Here is a 12,974-nt window from a genome sequence, read left to right on the forward strand (position 1 = left end):
ATGTCAGGGAAAGCCATCAGAATCTAATCAAAAGTAACTATTTATTCTGAACACTCCAGTTAAAACATGTCAACAAATTTGTCTAATTCATATCATGAGCCCTCAGCAATGGCTCACCCACTAGTTGAGCACTCTTAGTGTTCCAAAACAATATACAGTTTCCTCACATAAGAATTTCATACAAAGCTCATTCTCAGTTCATAGTCCTTGAAATTATCTTTTAACCATAATGAGGCACAACTATTATGATTCCACTGTTTTTTCTCCTTGATCAACCATGTCCTCGAAAGTTTGATAAGTTTGGCTTTTTGGTCTGCCAGTGTAACCCTAATCTGATCTGCTCTCTCCAGGTTGCTGCCTGCCCCTTTAAAAGATGCCGTTGAAGTGGCAACTTGGAGGAGGTGCTACAGCATGCAGGAAGTGAACTCAGCACTCAGCAAGATCCAGCTGGTTGGGTACTCCCAGAAAATAGTGAGTCTCCCCAAATGAAAGAATCCTTTTTAAACTCTAGATTTGTCTAGAAGCAATTTAGAGAAGCCTCTTCGTTTCTTCTTTTTGGAGACATCATAGGTGTTTATTTTAAAATCCATTTTAAAACTATTTGTTTTAAAACTATTTGTTTTAAAATGCAGATGGAAGCAATGAGCTAGCTGTACATAAAGGAAGCAGTTTTAAATACAGTTGTTAGCATAAAAATAAAAGTGGCTCAAACAAAAAATCCATCTCGCCCAGTATTCTGTTTCCATCCCTGGCCTGTTTTATGTTTACTGGGAACTGACAAGAGCACAGAGGCAACAGCTCTTCCCTGTACTGTGTTTCTGGCATCTGTTGTTCACTGATATACTTCCTCTGAATGTGGAAGTTCCAGGGCTTTTTTTGTAGCAGGAACTCCTTTGCGTATTGGACTCCACCCCCCTGATGTAGCCAGTCCTGCAAGACCTTACAATGGGCCCTGTACTAAGAGCCCTGTAAGCTCCAGAAGGATTGGCTTACATCAGGGGGGTGGAGCCTAATAAGCAAAGAAGTTCCTGCTACAAAAAAAGCTCTGCATATAGCTCTCAATAGATAATACTGCAGTTAGAATAATTCACTGAAGGAGAGTGAGTGTTTTCCATTCATAGTGTTTTTTTCCCCTTCTCTCTCCCAATGCCCCTGCCAGGAACTTTTTGGTGCTGTACAAGTGTCTCCTCTCAGTTCTGGATATGCGCTTGGCAGTTCCAATTGGATCATCCAGTCGCATTATGAGAAGGTATCCTACGTCTCTGGATCCTCACTCCTTACTACGCATCCACAGGTACCAAACCTTTTCAGAACCTAAAGACTTTGACTCTCCATCAGGTGTGAAATTATTTCCCAAAAGCTAGCCTTGGGGGCCCTATTTGGGTGGAAAGGCAGCATAGAAATGTTTTAAATAAAATAATATGTTTGTAATTTAAGCAGTACACAGGCTGCCGTTCCCTGTTCTCTTTCATTCACAGGGCAGTTCTCCAAGTATGCAATGAGGAACCCCACCTGTGTGTGCATAAAATTGCTTTGACTGCAGAAATGATGAAAAGAGTTGAGGTTCTGCAAGTTTTCTGACTCCCCCTTGATGGAAGTTATCGGTCAGAAGAGTGTCCAGCTAGGATAGTGCTTTGTACAGAGATATCAGCCAAGGGCTGTTGGGCCATAGCTCAGTGATGGAGCATCTGCTTGGCATGCAGAAGTTCCTAGGTTTGGTCCCAGATCTCTGCCTGAGACTTCTTTCTCTACTTTCTCCATCCCATGCATAATCTTGTAAACCTCTATCATGTCACCCTGCAGTCGACGTTTCTCCAAGCTAAAGAGCCCCAAGCGTTTTAACCTTTCTTCATAGGGAAAGTGTTCCAAACCTTTAATCATTCTAGTTGCCCTTTTCTGCTTTTTCCAATTCTATAATATCCTTTTTGAGGTGCGGTGACCAGAATTGTACACAGTATTCCAAATGAGACCGCACCATCGATTTATAGAGGGGCATTATGATACTGGCTGATTTGTTTTCAGTTCCCTTCCTAATAATTCCCAGCATGGCATTGGCCTTTTTTATTGCAATTGCACACTGTCTTGACATTTTCAGTGAGTTATCTACCACGACCCCAAGATCTCTCTCTTGGTCAGTCTCTGCCAGTTCACAACCCATCAACTTGTATTTGTAGCTGGGATTCTTGGCCCCAATGTGCATTACTTTGCTGGCCACATTGATGCCCACTCACCCAGCCTCAACAGATCCCTTTGGTTCTCACCACCCTGAACAATTTAGTGTCCTCTGCAAACTTGGCCACTTCACTGCTTACTCCCAACTCCAAATCATTAATGAACAAGTTAAAGAGCATGGGACCCAGTACTGAGCCCTGTGGCACCCCACTGCTTACTGTCCTCCACTGCGAAGACTGCCTATTTATACTCACTCTCTGCTTCCTATTAATTAGCCAGTTTTTGATCCACAAGAGAACCTGTCCTTTTACTCCATGACTCTCGCGCTTACTAAGGAGCCTTTGATGAGGAACTTTATCAAAAGCTTTCTGGAAGTCAAGGTGAACAACATCTTTTTGGTCCCCTTCGTCCACATGTTTGTTCATCCTTTCAAAGAACTGTAACAGGTTAGTGAGGCAAGATCTTCCCTTACAGAACCCATGCTGAGTCTTCCTCAATAACTTGTGTTCATCAATGTGCCTACTCATTCTGTCCTTGATAATGGTTTCTACCAACCTTCCCGGTATTGAAGTCAAACTGACTGGCCTGTAACGTCCCGGTTGTCCTCTGGAACCCTTTTTAAAGATGGGGGTGACATTTGCTACCTTCCAGTCCTCAGAAACGGAGGCAGATTTCAATGAAAGATTACATATTTTTGTCAGGAGATCCACAAGTTCAACTTTTAGTTCTTTCAGAATTCGTGGATGTGTGCCATCCGGATCTGGTGACTTATTAGTTTTTAATTAGTCAGTCAGTTGTAGGACCTCCTCTCTTGTCACCGTAATCTGACTCAGGTCTTTCAACACGCCTTCCAAAATTAATCGTTCTGGAGCGGGCAAACACTTCTCATCTTCCACAGTGAAGACGGAGGCAAAAAATGCATTCAGCTTCTCGGCCATTTTCCTATCCTCCTTCAATAATCCTTTTACCCCTTGGTCATCCAAGGGCCCCACTGCCTCCCTGACTGGTTTCCTGCTTCTAATATATTTGAAGAAATTTTTATTGTTGGTCTTTATGTTTTTTGCAATATGCTCATAGTCCCTTTTTGCCTGCCTGATCACAGTCTTGCATTTGATTTGCCGTAGCCTGTGTTCCCTTTTACTAATCGCACTTGGACTAGCTTTCCACCGCTTAAAGGAGTCCTTCTTACCTTTTACCACTTCCATTACTTTGTTTGTTAACCATGCAGGCCTTTTCTTATACCTGTTTGTGCCTTTCCTAACTTGTGGTATATATTTTATCTGAGCTTCTAGGATTGTAGTTTTAAATAGCCTCCAAGCTTAAGAACATAAGAGAAGCCATGTTAGATCAGGCCAGTGGCCCATCCAGTCCAACACTCTGTGTCACACAGTGGCAAAAATTTTATATATATATATATATATATATATATATACACACACACACACACACACACTGTGGCTAATAGCCACTGATGGACCTCTGCTCCATATTTTTTTCTAAACCCCTCTTGAAGGTGGCTATGCTTGTGACCGCCACCACCTCCTGTGGCAGTGAATTCCACATGTTAATCACCCTTTGGGTGAAGAAGTACTTCCTTTTATCCGTTTTAACCTGTCTGCTCAGCAATTTCATCAAATGCCCACGAGTTCTTGTATTGTGAGAAAGGGAAAAAAGTACTTCTTTCTCTACTTTCTCCATCCCATGTATTATCTTGTAAACCTCTATCATGTCACCCCGCAGTCGACGTTTCTCCAAGCTAAAGAGTCCCAAGCGTTTCAACCTTTCTTCATAGGGAAAGTGCTCCAGCCCTTTAATCATTCTAGTTGCCCTTCTCTGCACTTTCTCCAATGCTATAATATCCTTTTTGAGGTGCGGCGACCAGAACTGCACACAGTACTCCAAATGAGACCGCACCATTGATTTATACAGGGGCATTATGATACTGGCTGATTTGTTTTCAATTCCCTTCCTAATAATTCCCAGCATGGCGTTGGCCTTTTTTATTGCAAACGCACACTGTCTTGACATTTTCAGTGCGTTATCTACCACGACCCCAAGATCTCTCTCTTGGTCAGTCTCTGCCAGTTCACACCCCATCAACTTGTATTTGTAGCTGGGATTCTTGTCCCCAATGTGCATTACTTTGCACTTGGCCACATTGAACCGCATCTGCCACGTTGACGCCACTCACCCAGCCTCAACAGATCCCTTTGGAGTTCCTCACAATCCTCTCTGGTTCTCACCACCCTGAACAATTTAGTGTCATCCGTAAACTTGGCCACTTCACTGCTCACTCCCAAATCTAAATCATTTATGAACAAGTTAAAGAGCATGGAACCCAGTACCGAGCCCTGCGGCACCCCACTGCTTACCATCCTCCACTGCGAAGAGTGCCCATTTATACTCACTCTCTGCTTCCTATTACTCAGCCAGTTTTTGATCCACAAGAGGACCTGTCCTTTTACTCCATGACTCTCAATGGTTTTGACTTCCCCAAGGGTTTTGACTGTATTTACCTTTCCTTTCAGTTTCCTATTCACATGCTTCCTCATCTCAGAGAATTTACCTCTTTTAAAGTTGTGCTGGTCTTTTGGGGCAACTCCTTATTTATAGAAATGGTGAAATCAATAACGTTATGGTCACTGCTCCCAAGTGGTGCGATCACTTTTACATCTCTCACCAAGTCTTGGGCATTACTTAGGACCAAATCCAGGATCGCCCCACCTCTGGTAGGTTCTGTGACCATCTGCTCCATAACCCAGTCATTGAGAGCATCTAGAAACTCAATCTCTTTCTTTCGACCTGACCACATATTGACCCAATCAATCTGCGGGTAGTTAAAATCACCTATTATAACACAGTTTTTACGTTTAGCCGCTATCTTTAATCCTTCCATCATATTATAATCATCATCTTTTGATTTGGTGGGCGATAACAAACTCCCATAGCTAAATTTCCTTTTGGGCCCTCTATTTCGACCCAAAGCATTTCTAGAAGGGAATCTAATTCTCTGACCTCAGTCAGATTATATACCCTCTTTGACATACAGAGCCACCCCACCTCCAACCCCTCCCTCCCTATCCTTCCGATATAACTTATATCCAGGAATCACCATGTCCCACTGATTCTCCTCATTACACCAAGTTTCTGAAATTCCCACAATGTGTATGTTTTCCCCCAACACTAAACATTCCAACGCACCAATTTTACTTTGAACACTTCTAGCATTTGTATACAAACATCTATAATTTCCCAGGCAAGTTAGACCCACAACCTTCCTCCTGCTGCCTCGAGACTTTGGCAGACAGTGCATTCTGTTTGTCACCATCTCAGTGGACAACTCTGATCCATTACCCGGTAGAAAAGTAACAGCTAACCCTTCATCTCTTTGAGATGAGTCCTCCCGAACCAGAGACATTTCATCTCCTGTTGACTTTCCCCCAAGATTTAGTTTAAAAACTGCTCTGCCACCTTTTTGATTTTAAGTGCCAGCAGCCTGGTTCCATCTGGGGACAAGTGGAAACCATCTCTTTTGTACAGCTCCCGCTTGTTCCAGAAAGCAACCCAGTGCCTAACAAAGTTAAACCTTTCCTCCCTACACCATCATCTCATCCACACGTTGAGACTTCTAATTTGTGCCTGTCTCTCCAGCCCTGCACGTGGAACAGGTAGCACTTCTAAGAAGGCTACCTTGGAGGTCCTGGCCTTAAGTCTCCTGCCTAGCAGCCTAAATTTTTCATCCAGGACCTCATGACTGCATTTCCGCACATCGTTGGTGCCAACATGCACCACTGGCTCCTCCCCAGCACTGTCTATCAGCCTATCTACAACATGTTCTTAAATAGCATAGCAGAGTGGCCATAATTACAAAATTTGAACCTTGGCCATGAATTGACAAAGTAGCCTTAAGTCATGCCCTGCCTTCTCAACCTTTTCCAAATGCAGTACAAGAAGAAGAATACTGATCTTCATTGTAAAGTGTACCACAATAATAATAATGAACTCTTAAGTGCTATAATATATACTACCTATGCAGTATTTTTTTTTAAAAAAAAAACTTCATAAATGGGGTTTTTTTAAAGACAGACCTTGGCCACTGGCTTGTAGTTTGCAAAAATAGATGCTCAATATTATCATTACTAAAATGCCAAATATAAGGTCGAAGCCCCAGAGATTCTCTGCCCCCCACCCCCCTCGATTTTTTTGAAAAATTAAATGCAGCATATTTCACTATACAATCCTTGAAGACAGTTTCCAGGCAGCATCTCTATCCCTATTTTGAATTATCTTCCCTTGAAGGAGTTATGGCTTAACCGACTGCCAACTCTTCCACCCTACTCGTCTAAGGGCAAACTCCTCATAGTGCTAGAAATGTAATTTCCAGTAAATTAATTCTCACAAGACCCTTTTTTTTTTTTGTAGAAAGGTGGTCACACATCTGGAGGGCTGATTGGCCAGCTAAACATTGCCTGTTCATTGAGGACTTGCAGGCTACAGTCCAGACATTCAGAAGTGTGAATAACAATGTATCACATTTTCAACCACGAATATTTGAAGGATGAAACGGGGGAAGGGAGTTTTGAGCTCCCGTGCCCTTTTCTCCACATCAGCCATTTTTGCATGCTGTTCTTTGCCTGTTTGAAGATGCTGCTTTTCCCACCTCAGCTTTGACACCTGTTGCATTTTTAAAAGGCAAGGCAATCCCAGCCAGTCGGGGATCACATAGGCTACATTGCAAAGCCAACCAAATTTGTCTGCATGTTGATGTCATTGAGCCAGACTTGGATGAGTCCAGGAAACACCGGAGTTGCCTTGAATAGGTTTTTGGACAATGACAGACCTGCCAGTATGGAGGGAATCAAGTATCTCTTATAGAGCATTTTGAGAATAACATTCTGCTGCTTGGATTTCATGGGTAGAGAAAATGCGCAGGGGGATTGTTTGTTTCATGCTTAATGGAATGTCAGGGGTATGGGGGTCACCCAGGAAATTGATTTTGGACAAATGAGACACCTTTTCACACAACTTGTAATTAAAATATCTGTATCCCACCTTTCCTTATGACTCACAAGTCCAAGTTAAAACATTACAATTTAAAACCAACAGAATAGAACCCAAGGTGGCCACTCCTTCCACGCAAAAAATGCCTACAGTCTCTATACCCCATTACAAGTCCTGACTTTAAAATGGCCTTGCAGTACCTGCTGAAGATTTCCAATGACAGTATTTCCTCAATGCCTCAGGGAACCCAGTTCCACAGGGGAAGATCTACAGTGGTAAAGGCACAAGTTCTGGTTGATGCCAGGAAGGCCTCCTTATATGGGGGAACAGCCACTAGGTGGCAGCCTGAAGACTGTAGTTGGCTCATGTGGAAAAGTGGAAGCGAATGGTCCTTTGGATATTGAGTCCTAGGCCATGAAGGGCTTTAAAATTCATAACGAGCACCTTGAATTGAATTTGGAAGCATACTGGCAGATATTCCACTTTTTTTTTTTGGCCATTGACTTAGATAGCTTTAAACTTTGATTAGATGAATTTGTGGGGGATATGTTTATCAATAACGACTATACATGATAGCTGAATGGAACCTCTATGTTCAGAGGTAACATACCTCTGGCTATTTGCTGGGAGACAAATAGCAGAAGAGAGTTGTTGCCTTCATGGCTTCTTTGTGGCCTTTCTGTAGCAACTGGCTAATCTCCATTGGAAAGTGGGATGCTTGCCTAGATGGACCTGCGGCCTGATCAGGGGAGACTCTTTGTGTGTTGTGTTCAGAAAGAGACTGAAGCTCATATATGCCTTTTTATTATGTTGAATAGGAAGTTCCAGTAACAGTTTCTACAAGGATACTTTGCCCGATGCCTTGGAGCACCAGTAATTTATAAAAATCGACCCTTGGCAGAGAAAGCAAAAATTTGAATGGGCCATTGCAGAAGGGTTGCGGGGGGGAGGACAGTTCAGGGGTTCATCAAAAAGGTCTTTCAAAGTATCTCCTGTAGGGCAATCCTGCAAATCAATGCTAGCCCTCTCTGCTCTGTGAAAGATGAAATTATAGCGCAATCAGATAGCGCATAATCATTACAAAGATTTTTCACAGGCAGATTCGATACTGTTTTTACTACATTATTGGCATTTTTGTGTGAGAAGCATTTCATTTTCTTCCTCTTGGTGTGAAAACCTTATTTAAGGGACTTTTTCTGTTCTCTGTGCCATGCAGGTTCTTCATCCTGGCCTTGTGTTAAACGTCTGCTGCTGGGATAGGGGCAGAGAATGATGGGGAACTCCTTAATTATTTTTTAAGTGACTGAGGGTAGCTCAATCAACAGCTACCAACCAGCATAGCGAAGTGAAATTTCTGTGTACAGAGACAGTATACTTCTGAGTATAATCTTGGCCAAGTGATAAGACACCTGCTTTGCATGCAGAAGGTCTGAGGTTCAGTCCCTGGCATCTCTAGTTAAAAATAGATCAAGCAGTAGTTGATGTGAAAGACCACCACCTGACACCCTGGTGAGATGCTGCCAGTCAGAGCAGACAGTACTGAGCTTGATAGACCAATGATCTGACCTAGTATAAAGCAGCTTCATGTCTTCTAATTGCTCTTGTGCAAACACTAGTACATAAGAAGAACCATGCTGGATCAGGCCAAAGGTCCATCAAGTGCCCAGTTCCATGGGACTGGGGCATGGCTCAGTGGTAGAACATCTGCTTTGCATGTGAAAGTTCCTGGTTCAATCCATAGCATCTCCGATTGAAAGGACCAGGAAGTAGGTGATGGGGAAGACCTTTGCCTGCAACTCTGGAAAGCTGATTCCAGCCCAAGAGGACAACACTGACCTTGATAGACCAGTGGACTGACTAAGGCAGCTTTTCACGCCTTTCTGTGAAGTTTAGGGATTTTTATTCCAGCCTTCCTCCAAGGATCTTAGAGAGTAGTACATGGTTCTCCCCCCTGCCTGTTTTGTCCTCACAACATTGTGAAATAGTCGAGGAGGAGATAGAGGGCCTGGCCCTGTCTTCACAGCAGAGAAGGGATCTGAACCCAGCTCTTTGAGTTCCATATCTGCACTCTAACTACTATGCCGCACTGTTTCTTGAGCCCTGCCTACCTTAACTAGAGTTAGCAGAACCACTGAGAATGTTTCCATACCAAGCAGTCCCACCTGATGCAACTGTAAGCCAGATGTGCTGGTATTAACATCCAAAGCCGCTGTAAGACCTATTTAAGTGGTTGTAGTGGAGAGACATAGGAAAGGCAGTGATCTCTTAACCATGATGGGTCCAACCTGTTAATCAAAAGGTACTTGTTTTTCCAACCATTGCCTTTCAGCCCATGGACCAAGCTTCTCTTAAAAACAGTGACGTTCTCATCCTGACCGGACTCACCCAGATCCCCACCGCCAATCCGGATGGCATGGTGGGGGAATTCTGCAGTAACCTTGGTAGGTAGCCAGGGCAAAGGATGTATTGGGGAGGGGGGGAGACATTTGCTCTTCCTTGCTTTATAATCTGACTCATAACCCCCATGTGGGAAATGGCTCTGCGATTCCTGGAACCGAAGTAACTGCTTGACTCTCGCTCTCTCATTCTGGCATAAAACTAGCAGTTGAGATTTTTTACGATGTGCCTTTGCCTCTCTCATTAATACGGTAAGTGCTTTTCAGAGATGCGAGTTGTACCTTTTAGGGAAAAAAATAGTTTTGGAATGGAACAGGCATAATGATATTGAATCGTCTGCTCCTCCTTGTTTGTTCGCTAAGTGGACGAGTTGGCTGCCAGCGAGTTGTGTTTTGACAAGGCTCTGGGCGTAATCCCCGGTCGTTAGCGGTGCCATATCCTGTCTGTGTCTCTCTGCCCGTTTAAAATCTTCACATGTGCTTTATTAAAACCTCTTCCTTTTCTTCCTGAGATGCAGAGCTGTCGATCTCCCTTCTTTTATCTGAAAGGTCCAGGGCAAGGAGATACAGTGACCTTAGTAGACAGACACTGTGTCAACCTATCAAATTGCTATTGTACCTTTGCACCAACAAGCTCAGTGTGGCATGCCTGATTACCCTCTCCTCCATTTTATCTGCACAACAATACTATGAGGTAGATTAAGCTGAGAGGTAGCAATTGGTCCAAGAACATCCTGTGAGCTGGATTTGAACCCGTCAGCCCCATTAATAGTCTGCCACTCTGATTTCTACATGTGCTTGCACTTAGCTTTTTGTGCACTTGTACTTAGCTTTTTGTATACTTGTTTATATAATTTTTAATTATTAAAATATTTATATGATCGTTGCTCAGACAATTTGACTTTTAAGGCCATTTCCAGCAACATTTAATACAATGAAACAAGTCAAAGCAAAAACAGAGCAGCAGTAAAATACTGAATTATGAACATATGAAGCTGCCTTACACTGAATCAGACCCTTGGTCCATCAAAGTCAGTATTGTCTACTCAGACTGGCAGCGGCTCTCCACGGTCTCAAGTTGAGTTTTTTCACACCTATTTGCCTGGACCCTTTTTTGGTGGAGATGCCGGGGATTGAACCTAGGACTTTCTGCTTACCAAGCAGATGCTCTACCCCTGAGCCACCGTCCCTTCCCTAATGATGATGGGTGTTTAAAATTGTCCAGTGTTCAAAGTGCTTTGTTTATAACATTGCAGCAACCCTTCCGATAGACTGTAAGGTAGACTAAGAGCTGCTTTCCTAGGGTCACCTAGTGGATTTTGGCTGAAATTAGACATGAACAAGTGACTTCCCAAATTGCTGCTTGTTCTCCTGGCTTCTGCCACACTAGCTCTCATATTTGTTATCACCACCAACTGTGGCCCTCCCGCAGGTACCCCTGATTGCACAGAAGATTTCGGAGCTAAAGAGTCTGGTCTCTGACTTTGCACTGCAGAATGCTCCTGAAGGGCAACATGACATCATCGGAGACTAATCCTACCTTTCAGTAAACCTGCTAGAGTCAGGCAAGCTCTTATCTTATTTGACAGCTAGGAGCTCAGGGACAAGAGCAGCAGAGGTGCCAGGCCAGGTTTCAATGCAAGCATAGCGGCTGGGGGTAGAGCATCTACAAAAATGTTATTTGCACCCCACCTAAGAGATTTTAGTGGTGTGGAAAATATTGAACCCAGAGTTTGCCTGCATTCCTCTTCTGATCCTGGAAAGTTTATTCCCAGGGTTGCAGGACCACTGTGGTGGAAGAGCCACTTGAGGTGGCAGGTGGGAGTGAAGGAAGGACAAGGATGTGAAATCTGCTTCTATTTCATGAGCACAGGGAGGAATTAGTTTTATCCGCTTGTCCATTTTCAGTCCAGCCCCTGACCAAATGGGTGTTCCTTAGCATGAGACCCAACAGAGCACAACTCCTCTTTCTGAGGTCAGAAGAGGCTTCAGGGCCCACAAAGAACACAGGAAAACTCAGTGTGCTTTCTGTACACAGATGGTTGGAGATCAGCTGTTCGTTATATCGGGGTACAGAATCCGGGGCTCATCGGGGATGGGCTGTGGCTCAGTGAAAGAGGTCCCAGGTTCAGTCCTTGACATCAGCAGTGAAACACTTCTGCCCGAGACCCTGGAGAACCACTGCCAGTCTGAGTAGACAGTATTGACCCTGATGGACCAAAGGTCTGATTCAATATAAGGCAGCTTCGTGTGTGCGTGTATCACCAGCAATGAAGTTTAAGTTAAAGGCTAGGGGCTAATGAGTAATCTAGTGCTGTGCTGAAATTGAATAACTTCCCCCCACCCCTTTTGTAAACAATGAAGAGCAGCTGGAAAAGCCATGACTAGCTAGAGGCTAAGCAGGGTCAACCACAGTTAGTATTTTTATGGGAAACCACCAAGGAAAACTGAGGTTGCTATGCAGAGGAAAGCATAAGAACATGAGAAGCCATGATGGATCAGGCCAATGGCTCATCCAGTCCAACACTCTGTGTCACACAGTGGTCAATATATGTGTGTGTGTATATATATATATATACACACACTGTGGCTAATAGCCACTGATGAACCTCTGCTCCATATTTTTATCCAATCCCCTCTTGAAGCTGGCTATGCTTGTAGCCGCCACCACCTCCTGTGGCAGTGAATTCCACATGTTAATCACCCTTTGGGTGAAGAAGTACTTCCTTTTATCCATTTTAACCTGACTGCTCAGCAATTTCATTGAATGCCCATGAGTTCTTGTATTTTGAGAAAGGGAGAAAAGTACTTCTTTCTCTACTTTCTCCATCCCATGCGTAATCTTGTAAACCTCTATCATGTCACCCCGCGGTCAACGTTTCTCCAAGCTAAAGAGTCCCAAGCATTTTAACCTTTCTTCAGAGGGAAAGTGTTCTAAACCTTTAATCATTCTAGTTGCCCTTTTCTGCTTTTTTTCCAATTCTATAATATCCTTTTTGAGGTGCGGTGACCAGAATTGTACACAGTATTCCAAATGAGACCTCACCATCGATTTATACAGGGGCATTATGATACTGGCTGATTTGTTTTCAATTCCCTTCCTAATAATTCCCAGCATGGCGTTGGCCTTTTTTATTGCAAACGCACACTGTCTTGACATTTTCAGTGAGTTATCTACCATGACCCCAAGATCTCTCTTGGTCAGTCTCTGCCAGTTCACACCCCATCAACTTGTATTTGTAGCTGGGATTCTTGGTCCCAATGTGCATTACTTTGCACTTGGCCACACTGAATCTCATCTGCCACGTTGACGCCCACTCACCCAGCCTCAACAGAGGCAAACCACCAGAGGCAAAGTAGGAGCAAACCACCTATGCTCGCCTTGAAAACCCCATGGTTGTGGGG

The 12,974-nt window shown here is 43.7% G+C and overlaps 1 protein-coding gene across 1 annotated transcript in view; it reads left to right on the forward strand.

Moving 5' to 3' along the window:
• Positions 1–12,974, forward strand: part of INTS9 (integrator complex subunit 9) — a 107,331-nt gene that overhangs the window by 46,392 nt on the left and 47,965 nt on the right. The window contains exons 7-9 of the mRNA XM_060250318.1: positions 351–471; positions 1,160–1,294; positions 9,503–9,614. Of these exons, the coding sequence (XP_060106301.1) occupies positions 351–471; positions 1,160–1,294; positions 9,503–9,614 (368 nt within the window). The remainder of the gene's footprint in view (positions 1–350; positions 472–1,159; positions 1,295–9,502; positions 9,615–12,974) is intronic.

This window comes from Heteronotia binoei, chromosome 1 (genome assembly GCF_032191835.1).
Source record: "Heteronotia binoei isolate CCM8104 ecotype False Entrance Well chromosome 1, APGP_CSIRO_Hbin_v1, whole genome shotgun sequence".
Taxonomy (NCBI): Eukaryota; Metazoa; Chordata; class Lepidosauria; order Squamata; family Gekkonidae; genus Heteronotia; species Heteronotia binoei.